The sequence below is a fragment of the Canis aureus genome, chromosome X, assembly GCF_053574225.1.
Source record: "Canis aureus isolate CA01 chromosome X, VMU_Caureus_v.1.0, whole genome shotgun sequence".
Lineage (NCBI taxonomy): Eukaryota > Metazoa > Chordata > Mammalia > Carnivora > Canidae > Canis > Canis aureus.
The window spans coordinates 44598619-44625909 of NC_135649.1; the positions used below are offsets into that span (position 1 = coordinate 44598619).

Genomic DNA, 27291 nt, shown 5'->3' on the forward strand with positions numbered 1-27291 from the left:
ATTTTTGGGCTATCAAAAAACACTGTCAAGAAAGTGAAAAGACAATCTATTAAATGGGAGAAAATATTTAAAAATCATGTATCTGATAAGGTCCTAGGATCCAGAATATATAGAATGCCTAGAACTCAACAACAAAAAGATAGATAAATAAGTAAGTAAGTAAATAAATAAATAAATAAATGCACAACATTATTAGCTGTCAGGGAAATACAAATCAAAACTACAATAACATGTCACTTCACATGCACTTGAATGCCTGGAATCAAAAGATAGACATCTATAAGTGTTGGCAAGATGAAAAATAAAGCTTCCATACTCATGGCAATGTAAAACAGTACAGCCACTTTGAGAAACAGTCCGGCAGTACTATCCAAGAGAAAAGAAAACATGCATTCCCATGTACAGACACATATATGAAATGTTAGTAGCAGGCAAAAAGTGTAAAGAATACAAATGTAAACAGTGGATGTATAAAAACTGTATAAACAATAGGTTTATCTATACAGTGCAATACTATTCAGCAATAAAAAGTAAGTACTGATATATGTTATACAAGTTTCATTATGCATGAACCTTAAAAACTTTATGCTAAATTACAGAAGACCATTACAAAGACCATAAAATATATGATTCCATTCAAACAAATTATCCAGAAGAGAAAAATATTTTAGGAAAGCAAAATATATCAGTGGTTATTTAGGACTGTGAGGAGAAAAAGATGAAGGTAAGAGGGATGGAATATGGAGTGATTGCTAATGGCAATGGGGGTTCTTTTTGGGGTAATGAAAATTAGATGATGATAATGGTTATACAAGTCTATAAACATACTAAAAACCATTGATTATATACTTCTAAATGGGTAAATTTTATGGTATATAAATTATTTAAATATAGCTGCTTTTAAAAAAAGAAAAATAAGAATAAAAAGGATATGCTTTCTCTCAGACTGTCTGATTCTTATGGAGTATGTTGGCCTACTTGCTAGATTTACATTTTGTGCTAAAACCCTTCTTCCTCAGTAGGAATATTGCTTCTGTCCTTTCTAGTCAGACTTTATCATAGGCCAAATATAAGGCTTCTCTTTCTACCATCCCCCACTTTCTTACTCATATTCTCTCTCTCTCTCTCTCTCTCTCTCTGATTCTAGTTTTTTGTCTTTCTCTTTTACACTGTTCCCAAGTAGGTCAAAGACACATGATCAATAAACCCCCAACAAGCAAAGAAATTCTCTGTTAAGCAAACACTTCCTTTTAATTTTAATATATGGCAGTAATTGGTGTCAGTTAATTATTTTATGTATCTTGAAAGGCTATGAAAATGTCATGCAAGTATGAGTACATGAGTGTTCCACTGTATTGAAGATGTTTTACATGTCAGTAGACAAAGGTTTCTAGTTGTTATGAGAGTTGGAGAGGGGTGGAATGGGGTCAACCAGGAAAACTCATCTTAACTAGTTCATCTACTTACCAAGAACACAGATGTGCAAGATATTATTGTAATCTCTCTTTTATTGAACTAAAAATTTACAAGTTAATAGGAGGTAGGTAGTTCTGCTATATAAACTCCTTGTTTAACATCTGGGGATCTGTTTCACCTTTGGCTATCAAATACATATAATATTATTTGGAAGAGAAGTAGTGATACATAAAACTGGAAGAAAGTAGTGCATTTATTCAATTCCTGGTTTGTCTGGGCACTCACTTCTCCCTTTAATGGTGTATGTGTATTTATATACATACATATGGAAACCTATTCAGGAAGGCCCCTATATGCAGAACAGAAATGGTCAGTCAGAATAACAATATCATGCTAAAACTCATATCATGTGATTCCAGCTATCTCTTATCTATGCCACTAGTTCTGTCTGAGGGGTAATTAGTGAAAGGGAAGGAAGAAAACAAAGGCTGAGAATAGAGGATATTTGCTTCAGAAATAGAACAGAATGGGATAGCATCACTTCTAGTTGTTGACAGATGAAAGCAGGATCCTGAAACCCTGGAGCTGTTACTTCATCTTGCAGTGGATGGTTGTAAACAGATAGAGCATATGAAAAAATTCTACTTTGACAGAAAATATTTAGCAATTATACTCATGAATATTGACAGTGGGAGCAAGAGCCAGCAGACCACAGAAGAATTTTCTTTTGGACTCATTGCAAAGTTTCCTGGTCAGTATTAAGAAAAAAAATTCTGATTTAAGAAAGTTAAAGTATTCTGTGATTCATTTTACTGCTGTTCCAAGGAAAGATATTATCATATGAATCTCCTTGCAGGTTATTTAAGATACATCAAGAATATTTATATAGTTGGAGTTATGTAGAGGCAAGGAAAGAAGTATCAGGGACGCCTGGGTGGCTCAGCGATTGGGTGCCTGCCTTCGGCTCAGGTTGTGATCCCGGGATCTGGAATTGAGTCCTGCATCAGGCTCCCTGCAAGGAGCCTGCTTCTCCCTCTGCCTGTGTCTCTGACTCTCTCTCTCAGTCTGTGTCTCTCATGAATAAATAAATAAATCTTTTAAAAAAAGTATCAGTTCATCTGGACTAATTAGAGTGACTGAAAGGAGAAAGGTGAGAAAGTAAACCAAACTTAACTTCAAAGCTATTTAAGTCAATCAATACTTTCTCAACAGCCAGGATTGTGTCATAGAAGACCTGGAAATTGCCTCAGTGAAATTCACTCATTTTTGTATAGGAAGTTACAAATAAGGACACAAAACCAAATCCAAAGGGTAAGGTGTTCTTTTTAAAGATTGGTTTTGTGTCCTTATCATATTGCAAACTTTCCACTTCACTTTCTGTTGCATCATCTTTTGTTGGAGGTGAAAGGTTTTGAGGTGGAACAGGGGACATGCTTGGTGACTTTGGCCCAGTGAGTATCTTCTCTTTTATAGGAGTTAAAACTCGCTTCTTTGAATACTGTAGTTCATGTTCATTCTGGGTCTTTAATTCAATTAAAGACTAAAAACAATTTTTAAATAAAGTATAATTTGCAAAGCACTTTCCTTCATAATTAAGCAAAAAATGAGATGTTGTTTTTTAAAAATATAAGCTTCCTTTCCCAGTTTGGAAATTCCTAGTCTATTTTTCTTCATAATTTGCAAATTTTCTTATAGCATCTAGGACCAGAAAAAGGAAGATGAACAGGAAGGAAATATGATCTCGAGAGCTGAGTACCAAAATGTATCCTAACTGTAAGAAGGGCTATTTGATAAAACAGGTCAGGCCAGGTGTCCAGGGAATGGTTATTATTACCAAAGCAATAAATACAATGGAGGCCTGCTACTAAAACAAAAGATAAAAACATATCTAATACGATTTTCTTCCTTTCCTTTGTTCAACCTTCTTCTAAAAATATATGCATATATATATATAAAAGGAAGTTACAAATACTTTTCTTTACCTACTTTGCCTCTCACAACAATATACTTTACTAAACGAAGGAAAGCAAATTTTATATAGTTATAGTAAACATAAAATGAGACTTACGGACACTGAAGTGTTCACAGCCTGTCAACTTATCAATAGCTTTGCAGGCTTCTTCTGTCTTTAGCATTTCCTCTTGTCTCCTTTTACTTTCTGGATCATCATTCAAAATCTTGTTCCTCAGCCAGGTCAAATGATAAACCCTAAGTCTGTTCTTATGGCCTAATAGGTAAGACACAGTATTTTAATTCAGTCTTTTTTTCATATATTAGTAAAACACAACAAAGTATTTTTGCCTTTTAAACAAATTTTATTAAAATAAAAAGTTCTTTTAGAAAAACTACACTACTAGATTCTTCCCTTCAGTGTTTATAAATATGATAGCAAAGTCCTTCTTAAGTCTCTCACTTCCAAGAGATAGTCAAAATGTCTACCAGCTACCTATGTGCCTGTCTGAAGAGAAGTAAAATATTTCTTTGGGACAGATTAAGATTGCCATGGCGCAGCAACAGAGCTACCATCCATTTCACTTATACTTTGGTTTTTATCTAAGTCATGATCTTTCTGGGATTCAGAGACCCAGAAGCTGCCCTTGGTTGTATGTATGAGAGGGATGTCTGACGCATTGACTGTTAGGCATTCAGGACTACTGGGAAGGGTGGCTTTGTGCTTTTTCATTCCAGCATACAAACAAAGTAACTAAAGTTTTATTTTTTTCTCTATCTAGTTTACCCTCACTGCTAATTTTTTAATTGTAAATCCCAGAAAATTCATACAATTCCTTCAGGAAAAACAGACCAATAAAGTACACATTTGTTTTCATGTGCAGTGACTTCATATTCATTTTTTACAGTTTTGTTATATGATTTATAGTCTCAACAACAGGATTCTTATGTTATTAATCTTAAATATGTCTTTACATGACAGTTTTTGAAGGAGCATTAGAATTCAGACATCTATGTCTATTTCCATTCTATTATTAAGTGGTAGAATTGCTCTAAACTATTAGGTATCTTTCTACACTGATGTTCTCAGTGTTATTTGATGCAAAAATAATCCATTTTAAGAAAAACTTAAGGATTAAAAAGGGCACATTTGAGTTAGAGAAATCTGGATAAACAGTAAAGAAATCTGTTATTCAGATGCACAGTCTCTAAGCCACCCAGATGTTTTCAAAATCTAAATTTTGTATCTGTGCACCTCTAGCAATTATAAATGAATGAAAATGAAACATGACCAAAAACATCATGAAGCTTTAGTATATCTATAGAGGGCTTTCTCCTCTAACCAAAACTTAGAGCAAAGTTAATAATTTCTAGGAACATACATAGTCATTAATTAATGTGCCATATAGCTATGTTGAGTAATGACAATTATCATTAACATCCATTTATTTGCTCTCTTATATTCGGATATTCAGGTTCTGACCAAAACTAAGAAATTCAATTACTGCATGGGAAGAAGGGAAAGGCCTTAGGGTATCCATTCTTGTTAGTAATCCTATCTGTAGACTCTCATTTTTATCCAGTTCTTGTCCACTTTGTTCTTTGTTGCTTCTAGCTTATTATAAGAAAGTATGTGATGGATGTGATCATCTGCACATGGGTGTGTGAAATTGTGAGTTGTAAAATTGTAGGTGGCTACTCAGAAAAGACTTGACAGATGTAAATGGTATGTTTTTTTCTTAACAAATGACCTAGAGGGCAGCCCTGTGGCACAGCGGTTTAGCGCCGCCTGCAGCCTAGGGCCTGATCCTGGAGACCCTGGATCGGGTCCCACGTCGGGGCTCTCTGCATGGTGCCTGCTTCTCCCTCTGCCTGTGTCTCTGCCTCTCTGTGTGTGTGTGTGTGTGTGTGTGTGTGTGTGTGTCTATGAATGAATAAATAAATAATTAAAAAGAAAACAAATGACCTAGATAAGGTGCATTACAATCAAATATCCAGACACCAAAGGAGAGTCAGAAGTTAAACTGTAAATAGATAAGAAAACACAAGTAGGAAAGTTTGGTACCCCAATTTAAGGTTAAATTTAACACGCTTTCCTACGAACACTTTAACCTGAAAAGTCTTTATCCTAGTTTGGAACCTAATTAACCTACATAATTACTTAGCTAATTTTAGTTCTTAAACAAACCGGAGATAGTAATCAGCAAATTGAGTGGCTCTACAACTTGAATCTGACGAAATGGTCTTCGCTTTATCAGTTTAGTGATGTCTGCCTTTCCACTTCTGTCCATCAGATACAAATTAGATCGGGTTCCCAACAGCAAATTCACTCCTGTTTGCATATAAAAAGAAAGGTGCTATATTAGCTTACATTACATTTTTATAATTGAACTTGTATTGGTACTTTTGCAATTCCAGGTACTGATCTGTGCAAAGATGACATATCATTTTAGGCTAATGTTAACCTCATATTGTATAATAATGAACCCTCTACCAACAGAACCAATTTCTCTGAAATATATTTAGATGTAGAATATAATACCTTCTGGCAATATTTCTACAGCCTGGTGTCTGGTGTGGCATCTCAAAAGGAGAACTGTATAAATATCTCAACACCCCTGAGCAGTGTCCCAAACTATAAAAATCAATCAACACTTTTGAAAATAATTATTAAACATTAAGGATATCTAGTGTATATGAACAATTTAATTCAGTTGATTCCTCATTCCTAATTATAACAAGGGGTTTTAATGCTTTTAAAATAATTTTATGTAAATTGTTTTTAAATTGAATGAACCTATGTTCACACTTATATTAAAAAACTTACATTGCAAAATACCTATGAAAGTAGTTCCTACTTTTATGTATCTAAATTCATACACTCTATTATTTGTCTGCTTCTCTATTTATTCAAATATAAACACTGTTAAAAGACTAAATGAGAGGACTGAAATAGATTAGGCTAAATTAGAATACACTTCAAACCACTGTGGGAGTTTTCTCCCATAACCTGAGACACAGACAAAACTCAGCCAAGTAATATTAATGAAGAGCACTTCAGTGTTTTCCTTCTATTGGAGACTATTTGTGTTTCAAAGATATAAGGAGAAAAGACAAGTGTTTCTGCTTTCGTTTTCCTACTATGTCCTTTATCAGTTCTCTAAGTAATGGCTTGTGGCAGATTTAGGAACTGTATTTCTTCCCACAGGGGAATCAGAGAGGGAGGGGGAAAGTATGGTTAGTTTTCACTGTAATCTTTTATTTTTCAAAATATAGAACCACAAATTATAAAAATGAATTATTAGACATTAATTAGATCTCTGGGTAGTTGCCTGACTGAAATGATAATGAAGTAAACTTTGCTTTCTTTTTTTTTTTTTTTAATTTTTTTATTTATTTATGATAGTCACAGAGAGAGAGAGAGGCAGAGACACAGGCAGAGGGAGAAGCAGGCTCCATGCACCGGGAGCCCGACGTGGGAATCGATCCAGGGTCTCCCGGATCCGGCCCTGGGCCAAAGGCAGGCGCCAAACCGCTGCGCCACCCAGGGATCCCTAAACTTTGCTTTCTTGTTATCTGATACAATATATTAGTTTTGAGGGTAATGTGTTTTTTCTAAGTTATTCAATCCATGTAACTATAATGTTTGCTACACTGTTCCATTTTTAATTTAAAATTCTCTCCCCTGTTCAAACATACATTAAGCAAAATCTATGAAATTGCAAGGCAGAGGTTGGCATTTACTTTGAATTTCTTCCCTCCTTCCACTTATTTATTGTTTCATTTATGATTCACATTGGCTTGAGGTAAAATATCGTCTGAACCCTACCAATGTGGTTAATTCTTCTAGAACAAAGGATTGAAAAAAGTCTATCAAAGTTAAGACATTATCAAAGGTCATACAGATGGCTAACAGACACATGGAAAGATACTCAACATCACTCATCATCAGGGAAATGCAAATAAAAACTATGAGATACGATTTCACACCTGCCAGAATGGCTACAATTAACAACATAGGAAACAATAGATATTGGTGAGGATGCAGAAAAAGGGGAACCCTCTTGCACTGTTGGTGGGAATGCAAACTGGTGCAGCCACTCTAGAAAACAGTGTGAAGGCTCTTCAAAAAGTTAAAAATACAACTACCCTAGGACCCAACAATTACACTACTGGTGTAATTACCAAAAGGATTCAAAAATACTAATTTAAAGGGACACATGCATCTTGATGTTTCTAGCAGCATTATCAACAACAAATTATGGAAGGAGTCCACATGTCCATCGACCGATGAATGAATAAAGAAGATGTATAATATATATTACTCAACCATCAAAAAGAATGAAGTCTTGCCATTTGCAATGTAGATGGAGCTATAGTATATTATACTAAGTGATATAAGTCAGTCAGAGAAAGACAAAAGCCATATGATTTCACTCACTTGAAATTTAAGAAACAAAACAGATGAGCATAAGGAGAAGGAAAAAAGAGAGGGAGGCAAACCATAAGAAATTTTTAAAATTTTATTTATTTATTCATGAGAGACACACACACACACACACACAGAGAGAGAGGCAGAGACATAGGCAGAGGGATAAGCAGGCCCCATATAGGGAGCCTGATGTAGGACTCCATTCCAGGACTCCAGGATCATGCCCTGAGCCAAAGGCAGGCACTTAACCACTGAGCCACCCAGGCATCCCAAGAGATTCTCAACTATAGAAAACAAACTGAGGGTTGCCAGAGGGGAGGGCCGGGGGGGGTGGGCTAAATGAGTGATGGGAATTAAGGAGGGCACTTATTGTGATGAGCACTGGGTGTTATATGTAAGTGATGAATCATTGCATTCTTTTCCTGAAACCAATACTACACTATATGTTAACAAACTAGAATTTAAATAAAAACTTGAAACATTAAAAAGAGACATTATACAAAGATCTTTCTCTTTGAATCCACAAGACTATTTAAAAACAAGAACATACAGAAATCTGTCTTGTAATATCTCATTAGGTATCAAATGTTACACACTACCCTAAAGTAAAAGTACTAAGCTCAAATTTTTAAGTAATCATAGCCTACTTTAATTTTATGTTCTAGTCAAGTTAATTCAAATTAAAAAGAAAAACAATAAAAAGAAGAAGGAGTGCCAATTCCAACATCAAACTGCACTGAGTGAAAATAAATCAATGAAACAAAAAGGAACAAATTGTCTACTATAAATATTATATATTTTTTATTTGCTTGGTAATGGTTTGGCAATAACAAGTGTTTTACATCTATGATTTTTCACAAGTTTGCTACATTGATAAAAATATATTCTTTAAAAAAAACAACTCCATGTTAAGAAACCAAACTTACCCCACAAAGAACCACAGCAGATCTCAGAAGTGAATTCCTTTTCATACATGTGAATTAGTGGTTTCTTACATGCAGGAGACACATATAGTGGGTTAACATTGACTTCAGAGGGTCGCTTAGGTGATTTCTCAGGTGCTTCCACTAATCCAGCATACACTGTGAAGAAGTAAGGGGAAGATGTTCAGAGAAATTACTAGAGTACACACCATAGGTGCCTGAATGTTTCCACAAATAAGACACAGCCTAGAAAAGAGTCTTTTCCTTTATTGTATCTTATTTTTCCTGGAGGTATCACTTCTATAACTCCTAAACCATCAGATAACACAAATCATGATGGTTAAAACACATTTCTGAATATGAATGTATTTCAAATTACCATGATTAGATTGCAAAAAAAATCCAGCTGAGGGACTCAATTACTCAATTGTAGTTTAAATTTAGGTGCCATAAAGACTCAGTGAGGAGTATATTTTTTAAAGCATGTATCCATCTGAATTTATGTTAACTGAATATCAGAATGATTCCAGTCTTTTCATAGGATGAACCAGGGGTCAAACCCTATAATGTGTAAACAGACTTAAGCATTTGGAGATTATATTAAACATACTTACAGATGGCACTGGCAAAGTCAGCATTTGCAGCCCTCCAAAAACCATTGGAAGGAGATGAGTAGCTGGCAGAAAAACCTGATTGTGTTGATGCTTCTGATATGTCCATGCTGTCATTCTCATCATCAGGTGCTGCTGCTGCAGCGCCAGAGGCAATGGCATTTGAGGCCTCGTTTCTACCACCTGGTTCCTAAAAGAAGATTGAAAATCAATTTTGACCTTATTCAGAGATTAACTGTGAGAGAAATATAACATGCTTAGAGGTCATTTGAAAAAGAGAATGCAAAGTTTGCAGCATCTGTAATTCTGCACCCTTTTAAAATCCACATTTATCAGAAGAATTCAACAATGTTATCAGAAGAGAGAAGTAACCTATATGAGACAATTGATGTCAGAGGAGAAATTTAAGGAGCTTAAAATCCCTAGCTGTACAATTTGGGACCTAATATTAGTGGAATTTTTTATTATACACTAGGGGCACTGCCAGTTATTTTATTTACGTATTATTGCAAATCCTTACAATAACTCAAAAAGTAAGTTTAGTTATCTCCATTTTACTTAGAAGGAAACAAAAGCTTAGCAAAGTTAAATAATTTATTCAAATCAGAGATAAGTTAGGGGAACCAGAGTTTGAAGCCAAAGTCTGATTCTAAAGCTTACGTTCGGCTATGCTGTGCTGAATAGCCACTTGAAAAAATTAAAAAGCACAAGTTGGGGGTATCAATTTTACTTTGTCACATGAAAAAGCTAATGATGGAAAACCAAACAACACAAATTCAAGGGTGTGACCATGCCTCACTGAAAATCGAGTTGGCTTCCATTAAGTTACATAGAAAAAACTCAAGGTAAAAAGCTACAGAATGTGACAGATTTTATGTGGGATGCCATACCCTGTGGAAAAAAACATACCGACTGCTTTGGTAAGCCTGTCTATTGATAAGCATTTCTTTGTGTCTAAACAGTGACTCGGTATTGAGAGAGCTGTGCTGCCCTGTCAAAGAGTGTTTTTATGACCTTTCCAATCACATGTTATGGCAACATGTCCTTTTCAAATTAAAATAAAAGGAATATATACTATCTCTGTAGATATCAAAAACATTCCTTGCAATAATTGGAGATACTTGGGGGTGCTGTGGAAACTATGATGGGAATTCTGTTTTAATGTTTTTAATTAAGATATGTAAGTAGGGAGGGAACAAGGGAGAGGAAAAGAGAGAGACTTTCCCACTCATACTGCTTTCCTATTGGAAATTCTTCTATAATTATTGTGTCTATCATAAACTAAGTCCTAGGTTGGGCCCTGGGATTGGGTGAGTGGGTAGAGAAAAGTAATCAAGAATAGGTTACAGAGGGATCCCTGGGTGGCACAGCGGTTTGGCACCTGCCTTTGGCCCAGGGCGCGATCCTGGAGACCCGGGATCGAATCCCACATCAGGCTCCCGGTGCATGGAGCCTGCTTCTCCCTCTGCCTATGTCTCTGCCTCTCTCTCTCTCTCTCTCTCTCTCTCTGTGACTATCATAAATAAATAAAAATTTAAAAAAATTTAAAAAAAGAAAAAGAATAGGTTACAGATAGTTGTTGCCTTTTAAGAGTTCACGATCTAGTATGACAGAAAAGCAAGTCAATGACCAAATACAATTTCACAAGTACTAAAATGAAACTATAGGCAAAGTGCTTGCAAACACAGAGGGAGGAGTATAAAATTCCTTCTTGAAAAGTCAAAGATGGTACTATGAGTTGGGTCATGAGAATGACTAAGCAGGGAAGACATGAGGGGGAAGCCTTATAGACAGAGGGAATGGCTTGCACAGGGACATGAATTCATGATAATAGCACAACATTTTGTAAGCTTTTTTGTGTGATTGGACAATGGGCTGGGAAAGTAAAGTTGCATGATTTTCCATCTGACTGGCGTCTCATCTCTGTTTTCAGATATCCAAATATCCCTATTTGTCAAGAATTAGTCCAAATACCACATGGTCCAGGGAATCTTCTCTGTGATCATTCCTATTGATCTAGCTTCTATGAAACTATTGGAGTATTTTTAATCCTGTTTATAGTCAGTAATGTTTTGTGAATGATAAATTCATTGCCTAACACAATACATTACTTCTATTTAAATTGTATGTGTTAATAGTTCTTCAAAAAGTTCAAATAGAATCTAACAATTCTATTCCAGCAATTCTACATCTAAGAATTCCACTCCTGGGTAGATAGCCCAAATAATTGAAAACAGGCACTCCAGGAACAGATGATTACATACCAATGTTCACAGCAGCATTATTCATGATAGACAAAAGGTGAAAACAACCCAAGTGTCCATCAGATGAATGGATAAACAAAATGTGATATATTCATACTATGGAATATTATTCAAAATTAAAAAGGAAGGAAATTCTGATACATGCTACAACATGGATGAACCTTGAAAATATTATGCTAAGTGAAATAAGCCAGACACAAAAGGAGAAATATTGCATGATCTGCTTATATAAGGTACCTAGGCAGAAAAAAGAATAGAGATTAATTGGGACTGGTAGGAGAGATAATAGAGAGTTAATTATTTAATTGTTTGGGATGATGAAAATGTTCTAGAAATGAATAGTAATAATGGTTGTACAACATTGTGAATGAACTTAATGCCACTGAATTGTACACTTAAAATAGTAGGATGAAAAATTCTATGTTATGTATATTTTATCACACTGACAACTTCCCAGAAAAAACTTGTATGTGTTAAAAGCCACTATTCCAAATGTGTGATATGAGTAATAAAGGCAAACAAAAAAAATGTATTTTTGTTCCTAGGAGCAAATAGGAACCATCCAAATGAGAAGAAGTCAACATCAATAGCTATAAATTAAAATGTTTAAGGCTTGGGGATAGAAGTTAAAAACCTATTTGGAATGACTGGAAATGTGACAATATCACATGAAAAAACAAATTTACAAGGAGAAGAGTTCATTCTCCTTTTCAAATGGTGCATTACCTTCTGTTGATGTTCAAAGTCCTGGGATATGGGTCTCTCCAATCCTTGACCATCTGTCTCTGAGTGATTTTCTCCTCCACTGAGTTCAAGGGCTCCGCTTTCTTCATTGGCTTCACTGACTCCCTTACCTTCATTAACCTCCTTAACTCTTCTTCCATTGCCTATATTGGCTCCAAGTTCTTCAACATCTACAATGGCTGCACTGCCCCCACTGGCTACATTTCCTTCATGACTTCTATGGACTCTCTGGCTTCCATAGCTGCTGCAGGTCTCTTCTCCACCATCACTTCCATCTTGCTTGCAGCTTCCATCTCTGCCATAGCTTGGTCTGATAACAAGATCCAATTAAATATAGAAAGCCACTGAACAAAAATACATTTGAAAGTCAGCAAATAAAACATAATTAGGATGTATCTGATACATATGTACAATCCCTAGGAATGTTTTTTCTCGATGCAAACACTACTGGTATGGTATGGACAAGAAAATTACCCTGTATCTTGCCAATCTTAAATACTGAATTAACGCCATGGCCACCATCAATTCCATGACCGTACGTGGATGGCAGATGGAAGGGAACTTGCTTCCTTTATTAGGAACATGTGTTACGTTAGCAGCAAAAATATGTTTTGTTTTGTTTTGTTTTTTTGCTTAAATAATAGACTACATGCATTAGCAACTTCACAGCCACATAAATGATCAAGCCCATATTTTTGGCACAACCACAACATAATTAAATAACTGTTTTTTGCAATATAATTTCTGTTAATTTTAACATGTGTCTTGATTTTCTGATGTGTATTGACTACTTTACTAAAGAATCCCATTGATTTTTCTATTACTACCACGAGGAAATCCAGTAATCTAGATCTCATTAAGCTAAGATAGTCATTTATTTAGTTGCGGAGAACATCAACCATACCAAATGTCACTGATTTTTTGCATACGAGACAACATATCTAGGTACCTATGATAATTCTAAAAGCCAATTTGGGGCAGCCTGGGTGGCTCAGCAGTTTAGCGCCTGCCTTCGGCCCAGGGCATGATCCTGGAGACCCGGGATCGAGTCCCACGTCGGGCTCCCTGCATGGAGCCTGCTTCTCCCTCTGCCTGTATCTCTGCCTCTCTCTCTGTCTCTCATGAATAAACAAATAACATCTTTAAAAAAATAAAAAATAATAAAAGCCAGCTTGATGGTGGAATTCCTGGTAGATTTCTTAGTTGGCAAAAAATAAAAAATGATGAATGGTCTGTAGTCTGTTCTGCCATGAATATCCACCCAATAACATTTGAAAATTAACAAAAACAATATAGTTATTTCAATATGAAAAAGCAAACAATTCTCCCACTGTTAATCGTTTTTCTAAAAATGTAAACATTTACTATGTTAAGTAATCTTCTTTGAAAGCAGTTCGAATGCAAACCATGAGCATATGTAAATAAGAATACACTGGCCTGTTTAGAGCAGGAGAAAGGAACTACTATATATATATATATATATATATATATATATATATATATATATATATATATGTATATATAATCAAACAACTGGTGGCATGTCAAAAATATCACTTCACTAAATATTGCCATTTTTGGCAGCTGCTGTGTAACAAGATAAAATTGAATGGGTACTGAATTTAGTTATAGCAGTTTGCAGAATTCCAAGAATAATGCTATGTTAGTAAGTTTCAGCCTAAAATTACCAAGTAAAAATCAAGGTTGCAATTCATTTTTCTCAGTAAATTTGGAGATTTTGTTTGTAAATATCAGGGCTCCATCTTACAGTTATTAAGTAGCACACTATTTGTCACCTCATCTCATATACTCACTGTGGTTTTAGAGGTTAAGATGATTAAGTAGCATTAATTTTAACAGAAACTTCAACAATTGCAGTTATAAAGAACTTACTTGAATACTAATAAAATGCAGTATACAAAAATGCAAAATTAAGTGTTTTGCATTAAAATAATTTAAAATCTATCATTAAAAATCAACCATTTACTAATATGCAAGTGAAATTTATTCACCCTCTTGGTAATAAAATTTGAAAGTAAGACAGAGGTTCAAATAGTTCTGAAATTCTAAAATATTGGTAGTATAAGTAATCCAGAAAAACCAACCTTGGCCAACAAGGAGCATCATCATGATTATTTTCTTTGTCATCAATAGCTTCACCATTGTCATTATCACCATGGTCTTCACCAACATCATTAGCCTGATCAACCTTGTTATCCAAGTCATCATTGCTATTGTCATGGTCATAGGTATCCTCATAAGCATCATTAGAATCGTCATCATCACCATCAGTATCAGCACCAGTATCATAGAGTTCAACATAATCACCATCCTCTTCAGGTGGCTGAATGACAGGTGCAGGAGTCAACCAATCATTTCGGAAGATTTCAGAGAGTGCATTATAGCCTACCCATTCATTTGTCAGGTAAACGGGGGGGGATATTTTTCCTACTTTAAATCCATCTGGAACCTGTGTGCACAAGAAAGGTTAATGTAGTCTCCAGTAGCCTTTTGTTTTCTTCTAGATTGGAAAGTTTCCAAGCTGAAAATATTTTAAAATATATTTTCATTTGAACTGAAGATGTTTACTCACTAAATAAAGCAACATTTTTGTGAGGATGAGATGCCAAAACCCAAACTTCAGGCTATGATCATTAATGGCCTTTCTGGATCACCCAGGGCAAAATTTACTCCCTTTTTATTACCTCTACTTTTCTGCTGAGGTGTAGACATTTGGTTTTGGTGATAAAAAGTAGAACAGATTATTCGATGCTCTACAGAAGATATAGAAATTTTTTATGTTTCATTTTATTCTCTGATATTAGGATTGACACACAGCTCTTAAAATTGATATGTTAACTTCCCAGCTCTAGTTTTGTGCATAGGTTGTCTTAAAGTAAATCAGACACTACTGAGAAACAAATGAATATAAATCCACCTTTAAGCATGGTAAGTGTTATATAAGCAACCTTTAGGCAATCTGAAATACATGTGTATGTGGAAAGGTAGGAATGATTACAAAAATAAAATGGAATGACCTGAAAGCACACTGCAAAACAATTGGAAGAATGTTTATGCTATCCATATGTTTTATTTCTCTTCAAATGTTTTATTTTTATACATTGCCTTATCATCCAAGAAACTATATTGTACAAAAAGTGAACATCTAGCTTCTACTCCTTGATTTGAGATTAGTTTCTACAAAGACCTCTTTATCATTCTTCTCTGAATATATTCTGATAAAAGAATGTAATAAAAAATATTTTATGATCAAATAAATTTTCTCCACTTCAAACTTAATTTCTAGATTTCATATTCTGCATACTTACATAGCAATGGAAATCTATTTTTAAAGATTAACTAAAAAAACTAAACATTTTGACCTTGCCCTCAAGTGAAAATGAAAATATGTATGTCTAAAAATATTTTTTAAAAACAGATAAACGTGCTAAGAGTTAAGTTGGAAACCTACATGGACATCAACCAGCAACTTCTGATCAATAGTGGAATAAGGTGGTGATGACTGGGACCTCCTCCAGGTCACAGGACTCTCTTCCTCAGAAGATGATTCTGTGGGATGACAAAAAGACATTAGTAACAGTGATGATTGCAGCCATTGCCTTCATTTTTATCACCAGTTCAATACCTTGGGATTTTTCTTGTAGCCTCTTTCCATTCAGGAAATCTCACCTAATAAATTCTCATGGGGCCAGGATCCTAGAGTCAGTTTGCAGGGGTATTGACAGGCTCAAGGTTTGTCCTGTCTGTAGATCTACACAGTTCTTCTGTTTTCAATATTAAGTGCACACTTGCTAAATATTTCTGTGTGAGAAGATACTCAGTGAGATTGATAGGCAGTTTCACTTAAAAAATAATATATATCAAGAATAGGACAAGCTAGGTGGTATCACTGGCCTCTTATAGTAACCAGTAGAAAAAGAGTCCAACAGTGTATTTGAAGAAGACAATTTAGACAAAATTCTCAAGAGGAGAGTTGACCCTGTAACTTTAATCCCCCCAATTTCTATTCAATGATATCTACTGAAGTATTCCAATAAGGTTAAAAAGCAAACAACTAAAAAGAAAAAAAAAACTAACCCTTTTTATGAAGCCTGGAATATTTCTATAGAGATGTTGTGCACGAGAACTTCCTGAAGTAATAGAAATGTTCTGTATCTGCATGTCTAATATAGTAGCCAGTAGTTGCACATGGCTAGTGAGCATTTGCAATATTGCCAGTATGCCTGAAGGGTCGACATTTTAATTTTAGTTTTAATTCGGCTAGTTCCTATCACAATATACAGCTTAATTTCATAGTGTAAATATTTCCATTTAAAATGCAAATTTTGGGGGAATCTGGGTGGTTCAGTTGGTTAAGTAGTTAAGTCTGCCTATGCCTCAGGTCATGATCCCGGGTCTTGGGATAAAGCCCCTTGTCCAGTTCAGTGGGGAGTTTGCTTCTCCCTCAGGTCCTCCCCCTGCTCATAGTCTCTCTCTTGAGGATGCTCACTCTCTCTCTCAAATAAATAAAATATTTTTAAAAAATAAAACAAAATACAAATTTAGGGGCCCCTGGCGAGCTCAATTGGTAGAACATGCAACTCTTGATCTCAGAGTTGTGAGTTCAAGCCCCACATTGGATGTAGAGATTACTTAAAAATTAAAAAAAAAAAAAACAATCTAAAAAACACACAAATGTATCTGGATTGGAAGTGTGGATTTTTTTTATATTAAGATTCGTGGCACAGTAAATAACACCTGTGGTTAAAATTCAGTAATACTCTTTAGGCTCAAAAATCAGTAGATCTGGCTGAGGATACTTAGAAAAAGCTTCACTAAGGGGCACTTATGTCCCTGCTTATTGTTTTTGTGTGCTTGGATTTTAAAGATAAAGAGTACTATCCCTTTTTTATTTGCAACCTTGCTATATATAGCCAAAGCAGAGACACTACAACTCCAAAACTCATCTATTTGCAAACGCTGCTATCTTTTGAGTATATTATCTAGGACACATCCTACCATTTGTGTCTGCATGTTCTGGCATTGTACTTGTGCAGTTTATTATCATTCTTCAGAAAACCGTTTCTTCTCAAGTCCCTGGGTGTGTTATTAGGTTAAGTAAGAAGTCTGGGTGGGTGTTTGAGATTTTGAGGCAAACTGTAGTAAGGTGCTCTGATAATCTCATGGGAACTTCAAATGGTCTAGGTAGCACACACAATAAAATAATAGAATTTTAGAGCTGAAAAGAACTCCGCCTATTATTTACACAGAAGCAACCCCTGTTGGGCTGGCGGGATAGAGGGGGATTGGGAGGCACCAACAAAATGGCAGCGGACCCTCCATCTTGTTACCCTTGACTGGGGACTTTCCCACCACCAGCAGACCGCCCAAGGACACGTCATCATGGGGAGACAGGACCTATGCAGGAAACCTGAACCGCACCTTACCCAAACCCCATATAAGGACATAAGCAGTTATCACCCAATACAGACACAACCCCTTGCCCCTTGTCCCTTAAAAAGCTTGCATGTACTCCCTTTGGGCACGATTTACTTGGCCAGCGACTTCCCTACTCTCACCCTCCCCTGCGGGCCACAAAACCTCGCCTGAGAGTGCGTCCCATTAAAAGCTTGCCTCGACCCACTTTTGCCTGGCCTATTTCATTTCACTACCAATCGGATTAAACCTGACAACCCCCTTCTCCCCACTGCCCCCACCAATGTTCATGACTGCTTTGGGACCTAATATAGAATTTCTTTATTTCAGAAAAGACAATATGAATAAAACTTGAATTTTTAGGTGTTTGTCCAGTATTAGTAAAATTAGTCAAATCAGAAAGGTACTGGGGTAAATTTTCTATTTTTTTTAAATTTTTATTTATTTATGATAGTCACAGAGAGAGAGAGAGAGGCAGAGACACAGGCAGAAGGAGAAGCAGGCTCCATGCACCGGGAGCCCGACGTGGGATTCGATCCTGGGTCTCCAGGATCGCGCCCTGGGCCAAAGGCAGGCGCCAAACCGCTGCGCCACCCAGGGATCCCTGGGGTAAATATTCTTAAAGTTATATTGATTCAGGTTTATTTTATTTTTCACAAGATCATATTTCTGCATGAGAGGACACTATTAAAAGAATTCTACCAGGGGCGGGGCAAGATGGCATAGGAGTAGGGTCCCCATGTCACCTGTCCCCACCAATTTACCTAGATTACTTTCAAATCATCCTGAGAACCTACGAATTCGACCTGAGATTTAAAGAGAGAACAGCTGGAACACTACAGAGAGAAGGGTTTGAGGTTCTAACAAGGTAGGAAGGAGGAACAAAAAAGAAAAAAAAATAAAAAGAATCAAGTGGGGGAGGGGCCCTGCGAGGAGGTGGGTTAAGGCTGGGCGGCAGCCCCGAGAGGGAAAATCCCAGCCCCTGAGAAGCAGGAACTGTAAAAAATCTGCACTGGATTCTTCCCGGAGGAAAGGCACTTAGCAGGGAACTCGGGCAGAATTGCAGGAGGGGCAGTGGAGCCTCCAGTTTCCTGGAGTCACTAGTGGAGGAAGTGCACTCCAGGGGAGAGCGCGCCACAGACCGTGAGCCGGTCTCAGTAACAGGCTGGAGCGCAGACGGCAGGGGTGGGTAGAGCTTGGGGAGAAGCTGGTGGTCAGAAGGCGGTCCGGGCAGAGGGTTCTGTACCCTGCTGCCTTCGGGACCCGCGGCCCCAGGAGCACAATTCCAGCAGCACAGGCCCTGGATTCCAAGGCGCCGGGCAGACATAGCCCACTATCCTGTGCTGCCCCTGGGACAGGCAGAGGCAGGGAGGGCACAGGACAGCGATGACTGTCCTGCCGCTGGGCGCCCCCAAGCTGTGTAGATCAGCCAACCGGCACCACCCAGGACCATCTAGGCCAGTACGGACTGGGAGACTGCAGTAGTTACTGCAGAGCTGATTCCAGGGCTGGAAAGCTGGCTGCTGCCAGTGTTGTTGTTCCTCCTGGTGTCGCTGTGTGGCTGGGAGGGGCAGTGCCGCCAGGGGACAGAGGCCTCACAGGGTCAACAGCTCCCACTGAGCCCAGAACCCAGCGGGCAGGGGAGGCGGGGCAGCGCCCTCAGGTGCACACACCTGAGAATCATCACAGCAGCCCCTCCCCCAGAAGACCAGCTGGAAGGATAAGGGAAGAGCAAGTTCTTGACCCAGAAGCGCTAGACAGCTCCAGGGGAAGTCAAGGGATTTATAGTATATAGACTAGAGGGTACCCCTCCTTTTTTTTCCTTCCTTGTTCCAGTACAACTCGCTTTTGTATCAGAAGCTAAATTTCCAATTTTTTCCTCTTTTCCCACCTTAACTACAATAATTTACCACCTCTTCATTTTTAAGATTCTTCCTTTTTGACTTTCATATTTCTACAGCAACAGGTCCTAGATATATACTTTCCACTTCTAGGTTCCATTCATCATACTCAACTTAATTGAGGGAGATATACAGATATTTTTGTTTTGTTTTGTGTTTTTTTTTTTTCTCTGCCTCATTTTGTTCTACAATGGTGGAAGTTAATACGTTCTGAAACATGGCCAGTATGCACCCAGAACCAAGTGGTATACTGTGCTACTTCATTCTGTGAGATTCCTCAGTCCCATTCTGCCCCCCTCTTTTATCTCATTTATGTTTTGGTGTTCAATGTTTGGGCCCTCTACAAGTACTTCTGGTTTATATAAATTGGGGACTGAGCATCTTCTAATATACAGAACTTAATATACTAAGAAACAAGAGGATCACCCTCTAGAACCCCTCGGGTAGACTACATTCTCCCCCTACTACGACTTCTTCACCACCACCATCTCCCAATAACCCCTTTTTTCTCTCCTTTTTTTCTTTTTTCTTTTTCTTTTTTCTTTTTTTCTTTTCTTTTCTTTCCTTTTTTTCTTTTTTTTTCTTCTTCTTTGGGATTCCTGGCCTTTTATTTTTTACTACTTTGTTTTAAAATTTGTTTTTCACTTTAGTGGTCCTTTTGTTTATTTCGTTCTCATCTTGGTTTTAAATTTCTGGTCTCTGACCTCGGCAGAATCATCTACATGAAATATACTTAGGTTGTGGTTGATATTCTTGACACAGCCCGCTCATATAGCCACTCTGCACTGAGAAAAAACACTAGAAAGAAGAACTTGCCACAAAAGAAACAATCAGAAACAGTGCTCTCTGCCACAGAGTTACAGAATTTGGATTACAATGCGATGGCATAGAGCCAATTCAGAAGCACAATTATAAAGCTAATGGTGACTCTGGAAAAAAAGCATAAAGGATTCAAGAGACTTCATGACTGCAGAATTTAAATCTAATCAGGCCAAAATTAAAAATCAATTAAATGAGTTGCAATCCAAACTGGAGGTCCTAACGACAAGGGTTAATGAGGTAGAAGAACAAAGTGAGTGACGTAAAAGACAAGTTGATGACAAGGACCCCCACCAAAAAGGAGAATTATAGACCAATATCCCTGATGAACACAGATGCAAAAATTCTCAACAAGATACTAGCCAATACGATCAAACAGTACATTAAGAAGCTTATTCACCAAGACCAAGTGAGATTTACCCCTGGGATGCACGGCTGGTTCAACACTCATAAAGCAATCAATGTGATTGATCATATCTACAAGGGAAAAACCAAGAACCATATGATCCTCTCAATATATGCAGAGAAATCATTTGACAAAATACAGCATCCATTTCTGATCAAAACTCTTCAGAGTGCAGGGATAGAAGGAACATTCCTCAGCATCTTAAAAGCCATCTAGGAAAAGCCCACAGCAAATATTCTCTATGGCAAAACACTGGGAGCCTTTCCCCTAAGATTAGGAACATGACAGATGTCCACTCTCACCACTGCTATTCAACATAGTACTAGAAGTCCTAGCCTCAGCAATCAGGCAACAAAAAGAAATAAAGGCATTCAAATTGGCAAGGAAGAAGTCAAACTCTCCCTCTTCGCAGATGACATGATACTGTACCTAGAAAACCCAAAAGACTCCACCCCAAGATTGCTAGAACTCATACAGCAATTTGGCAATGTGGCAGTATATGATATCAATGCCCAGAAATCAGTGGCATTTCTATACACTAATAATGAGACTGAAGAAAGAGAAATTAAGGAGTCAATCCCATTTATAATTGCATCCAAAAGCATAAGATACCTAGGAATAAACCTAGCCAAAGAGGTAAAGGATCTATACCCTAAGAACTACAGAACACTTCTGAAAGAAACTGAGGAAGACACAAAGAGACGGAAAAATATTCCATGCTCATGGATTGGAAGAAATAATACTGTGAAAATGTCCATGTTACCCAGGGCAATGTACACATTCTGCGCAATCCCTATCAAAATACCATTGACTTTCTTCAGAGAGTTGTAACAAATCATCTTAAAATTTGTATGGAATTAGAAAAGACTCTGAAAGCCAGGGGAATATTGAAAAAGAAAACCAGAGCTGGGGGCATCACAATGCCAGATTTCAAATTGTACTACAAGACTGTGATCATCAAGTCAGTATGATACTGGCACACACACACACACACAAAAAAAACAGACACATAGATCAATGGAACAGAATAGAGAGCCCAGAAATGGGCCCTCAACTCTATGGTCAACTAATATTTGACAAAGTAGGAAAGACTATCCACTGGAAAAAGGACAGTCTCTTCAATATATAGTGCTGGGAAAATTGGACATCCATATGCAGAAGAATGAAACTAGACCACTGTCTTTCACCATACACAAAGATAAACTCAAAATCGATGAAAGATCTAAATGTGAGACAAGATTCCATCAAAATCCTAGAGGAGAACACAGGCAACACCTTTTTTGAACTTGGCCACAGTAACTTCTTGCAAGATATACATCCACAAAGGCAAAAGAAACAAAAGCAAAAATGAACTATTGGGACTTCATCAAGATAAGAAGCTTTTGGACAGCAAAGGATACAGTCAACAAAACTAAAAGACAACCTACAGAATGGGAGAAGATATTTGCAAATGACATATCTGATAAAGGGCTAGTTTCCAAGATCTATAAAGAACTTATTAAACTCAACACCAAAGAAACAAACAATCCAATCATGTAATGGGCAAAAGACATGAACAGAAATCTCACAGAGGAAGACATAGACATGGCCAACAAGCACATGAGAAAATGCTCTGCATCACTTGCCATAAGGGAACTACAAATCAAAAGCACAATGAGATACCACCTCACACCAGTGAGAATGGGGAAAATTTACAAGACAGGAAACAACAAATGTTGGGGAGGATGTAGAGAAAGGGGAACCCTCTTGCACTTTTGGTAGTAATGTGAACTTTTTTTTAAAGATTTTATTTATTTATTCATGAGAGACACACAGAGAGAGGTAGAGACACAGGCAGAGGGAGAAGCAGGCACCATGCAGGGAGCCTGATGTGGGACTCGATCCTGGAACTCCAGGATCACGCCCTGGCCGAAGGCAGACGCTCAACCACTGAGCCACCCAGGGATCCCAGTAATGTGAACTTTTATAGTCATTCTGAAAAACTGTGTGGAGCTTTCTCAAAGAGTTAAAAATAAAACTACCCTATGACCCAGCAATTGCACTGCTGGGGATTTACCCCAAAGATACCGATGCAGTGAAATGCCAGGATACCCGCACCCCAATGTTTATAGCAGCAATGTCCACACTAGCCGAATTGTGAAAGGAGCCTCGGTGTCCATATCTTCTTTATCCATTCATCTTTCCATCGAAAGATGGATATATCCATACCACATCTTCTTTTGAACTAGAGGTTATTACGCTGAATGAAGTCAATCGGAGAAGGACAAACATTATATGGTCTCATTCATTCAGGGAATATAAAAAATTGTGAAAAAGATTATAGGGGAAAGGAGAGAAAATGAGTGGGAAAATATCAGAGAGGGTGACAGAACATGAGAGACTCCTAACTCTGGTAATGAACAAGGGGTATTGGAAGGGGAGGTGGGGAGATGGGATGACTGGGTGATGGGCACTGAGGGGGACACTTGATGGGATGAGCAGTAGGTGTTATATGTTGGCAAATTGAACTCCAATAAAAAAAATATACAAAAAAAAATTCTACCATTATCTGAGTTTCCTAAGAACTATGGAGATTTTAAGTTCAGATCTTTGAAAAATATTTATTTTGATACAGCACGCCTATATATCTTTTTTTATTATTAACACTTTAATAAAATCTGTGTTCTACATTTTTACAGATGACTTGAGGACTCATTCAGGCATTTGTCCTTGCTGAACTTACTTGGATTGCATAAAAATATGCAATGCCAGATTTTATAACCTAAGGCAGAACTTTTGGCTTTATTTCAGTATTTCACAAATCTACAATTCATTTAAACTCTCAAAAGTATATCATAACCACTTTTTGAAATTAATATTACAAATTGATAAGTTATTTTCTATTATTTTTATTAGTTTTTCATGTATTTTGATTAAAAACTTTGATTTGTAACATTTAGGGATATTTATGAGATACTGTATATATTTATTTTGGGGTGGTGAAATAACAAATTGATAAATAACAATAAATAACATGTGCCCACAACTACTCCATCTAATATGTGAATATTTTAAGGTCTGCTTATAAATTTTAGCCTGTTAGAAACGCTTCTCCCAGGTTCCTTTCCCATATTTTTTCCACATGGTACAGAAATTAAAATCGGCACCCCTACCTCCCTAGACCCGTTTCTAACTACTACCCAACTTAAAGGTCACCTCTGACCATGCTATTGCCAAATTCAATGGCCTCCTGGTTTTAATTTTACATTGGCTTCTCTAATACTTGATTCATTCTTTCTCGAAATTCTTTCTTCTCTTCTGCAATACAAACAGTTAAACATTATCTCTGCGTTTTGACTGTTTAAACTTTGTGCTTTGAATCACCTGACGCCGCTGGGCAATTCTGAGGATTTTGTGAACTCCTTTGTCTGATGTCAGTGGGCTTCAGAGCTTGTTCCAAAACAGACTGCTGAGGAACACTAAATGAAAAGACAGAAAAGCATATGCCATGTCCTAATATTCATAAAGGGAATGTACAGCTCAATATCAAGACCAACCAAAAATTTTAAGTATATTGGTATATATCAACTAAAAAGCAGTAGAACTTAAGTAATATTTTCAAATTTCCTTTTTCCACAAATATGCTATTTTATCTAGAACAGAAAAACAATTTCCAATATATAAATAAAATGTTTCCATATAGTATACATTTCCTTCACATATCATATTTAATTTCAAAAATTCAATAAACTTTATTTAAGGTAATATTGATATTATTATATACTTAGTAACACAGTGATAAACATAACTTTATAGTCTATGTGTAGATTTTATCAAGATAAAAAGTTGTTATTGTTATGTCAAATACTCCTATATTATCATCCCGATTTGGCATTTGAATTTTTAGTGACCTATTCCTGATTTAGATAGATGGATGGACATACAATTAGGCCACTTCATTTTTTAATTTTCAAATTCAGGGAATATTTAGAAAGCTGTTTTCGATTGGTGCTGCTAAATTTCATGTCACTTCAGAATTTCTATAGAAGGACTCTGGTTATTGATCTAGGCCTAGAACAGTCAAGAGTCTTTTCTAGGACTCCAAATTTCAGGAAAGACTCAAGTTTTATTTAACTTTATAAATTCAACTATATTTAAAGTTAATATATTTGCTATTCATAAATTCAAAAATCTTTTTATAATGGGAATATCCAAATCTAGCTTAACAACATTAATTTTTGTATATGGGATTTTATTTAAGACATATTCCATGATACTAAAAAAAGATACGCAAAATTAAACTGGTTTCTCCTTTGTGGTCAGAAGGACCATGATAACTCATCAATGAATTCAGAGAAGAGAGAAATTCCTGATCTTGCTTTCTTTTTTTTCCCAAGATTTCTGCACATAAGTTAAATCTAAGGACATACATATGTGGTGTCTTAAATAATAATGAGGTAGGAAAAAACAAATAAATAAATATAAATAATAATGCGGTAGGAATATATATACTACATACTATCAACTCTTTGCAGTCTGACCATGCTGTCCAGTATCTTGAATACAGTAGGTGCTCAATAAATATTTAGTGAATGAATATAGGCTAAGGTCTCTTCATTATAATTTGGAGTTGGAAGGGGTATGATTTTCAAGGAAAATCTATGTTAAAATTTAGCTTTCAGGGGCACCTAGGTGGTACAGTCATTTAAGACTCCGACTCTTGGTTTCAGCCCTGGTTGTGATCTCAGGGCTCGTGAGATTGAGCCCCAAGTTGTTGGGTTCTGTGCTCAGCATGGAGTCTGCTTCAGATTCTCTTTCCCTCTCCCTCTGCCTCTCCTGCTCATGCTCAATCTCTCTCCAAATTAAATAAATCTTTAAATAAGTAAATTTAACTTTCAAATATAGCACTTTGCATATAACATCTAAAATATGAATATGATCTTTGAAAATTATTGAAGATCACTGATATTTCAGAGATAAAAATATAGTTACTGGTATAAAATATCATTGGTATAATAATGAGCTTTAGATTTGATTTTTCCAATAGGTCATTTCAAGCTTGCCCATTCCATGGCATTAGCTTCTAAAGTTAGGAATTGTGTGTGTACCTTTTGTGTGTGTGTGTGTGTGTGTGTGTACTTTAATATGTAGTTCATGTACATGAGATACATGATGTACTACATGATAAAATGTATAATTGAAGTTACATGATATATGCGAAGTTTCACATCTTTTTATTATCAAGTACTAATTGAACACCGTCAGAGAATTGATTGCCATTTCTTTTATTAAATTGTGGATCTTGTTGGCTAATTGTTAAACTAAATGACACTGAGACTGCAGTATGCCCAGATATAAAATATCTAGTTAATGCATTGCTGTAGTTAAGGTTTTAGAGGCCGATGATATCACTAATGACGATGTTTTTATTAATAGTTTAGTTTTGAATTTACACAAAAGTTGGTGTCAAATAAATGTGCTTGAATTCTCCACATGATAGTAAACTGTGAGTAATTTGAATATAGAAATCAGAGACACATACTTTGAAGAGAACTTGACACGTTGTGCACAGTCCTGATTATAAGTAGATCTCTCTTGAACCTTAAAGACAATGCAATACTTTGGTAAAAAAAAATATCATAAATTCTTTTCAGTTATTAATTCATGAGAAAAATTCCTTTCTTCACATAGAGATATTTTTACTAAAAATCCAACTTATGAAATCTGATTTTCATAACTAGATTCTGTTCCCATAATTACTTATAGTATAACATTAGAACTGCTTAACCATAATTTCTGATGGTATTCTTGAATTTTAGTATAATAACAGATCCTGAAAATTATATCATCAAGCACCCTAATTCTATTATTAAGGAACCTGTACCCCAGAGAGGAAAAATCACGTTTCTAAGAATTTCACATCAAGTTACACAATATCTATAATTGGAATGTGGGTTCCCTAACTTCTAATTCAGTGTTCTTTCTCTGTTTTCATGTTATTTTTATATCAAGTCCAAATTTCTTACTCAGAATTTGAGCCCAAACTTCTCACTCACTCACCCTTTTAAGCTAACCCTAGATTTTCAAAAGTTGTAATACACACACAAACACACATGCATCATTAAAATCTTTCAAGTGTCAGAAGTGTCCCACCTTCAAGAATGTATGTTGTTTCCAATTTACAATTGGACTGTAATGTCATAATCAGTGTTCCAATACTTTTTCAGTTCTAAATGAATTAATTTGGTTTCTATTAATTATTAATTCATCAAATGCAGCAAAATACTTGAGGAAGAGCACATATAATGAGCCAGCATCCCTTAGTGAGGCAGATTTATTTTCTGCCAACATTAGTAGATAGGACCATGTAGTGTTGTCTTGCCTTACTTAGTTTCATATCATTAGGTTTC

The 27291-nt window shown here is 36.3% G+C and overlaps 1 protein-coding gene across 2 annotated transcripts in view; it reads right to left on the bottom strand.

The window, feature by feature from the left end:
* The window catches only part of NRK (Nik related kinase), a 138998-nt gene that overhangs the window by 15532 nt on the left and 96175 nt on the right, over positions 1 to 27291 (bottom strand). For both annotated transcript variants that reach the window (XM_077887729.1, XM_077887728.1), the window contains exons 15-23: positions 26424 to 26482; positions 24266 to 24360; positions 15813 to 15910; positions 14446 to 14810; positions 12323 to 12650; positions 9336 to 9522; positions 8725 to 8880; positions 5555 to 5698; positions 3485 to 3643 (exon numbers count right to left, since the gene is read on the bottom strand). In XM_077887729.1, the coding sequence (XP_077743855.1) occupies positions 3485 to 3643; positions 5555 to 5698; positions 8725 to 8880; positions 9336 to 9522; positions 12323 to 12650; positions 14446 to 14810; positions 15813 to 15910; positions 24266 to 24360; positions 26424 to 26482 (1591 nt within the window). The remainder of the gene's footprint in view (positions 1 to 3484; positions 3644 to 5554; positions 5699 to 8724; positions 8881 to 9335; positions 9523 to 12322; positions 12651 to 14445; positions 14811 to 15812; positions 15911 to 24265; positions 24361 to 26423; positions 26483 to 27291) is intronic.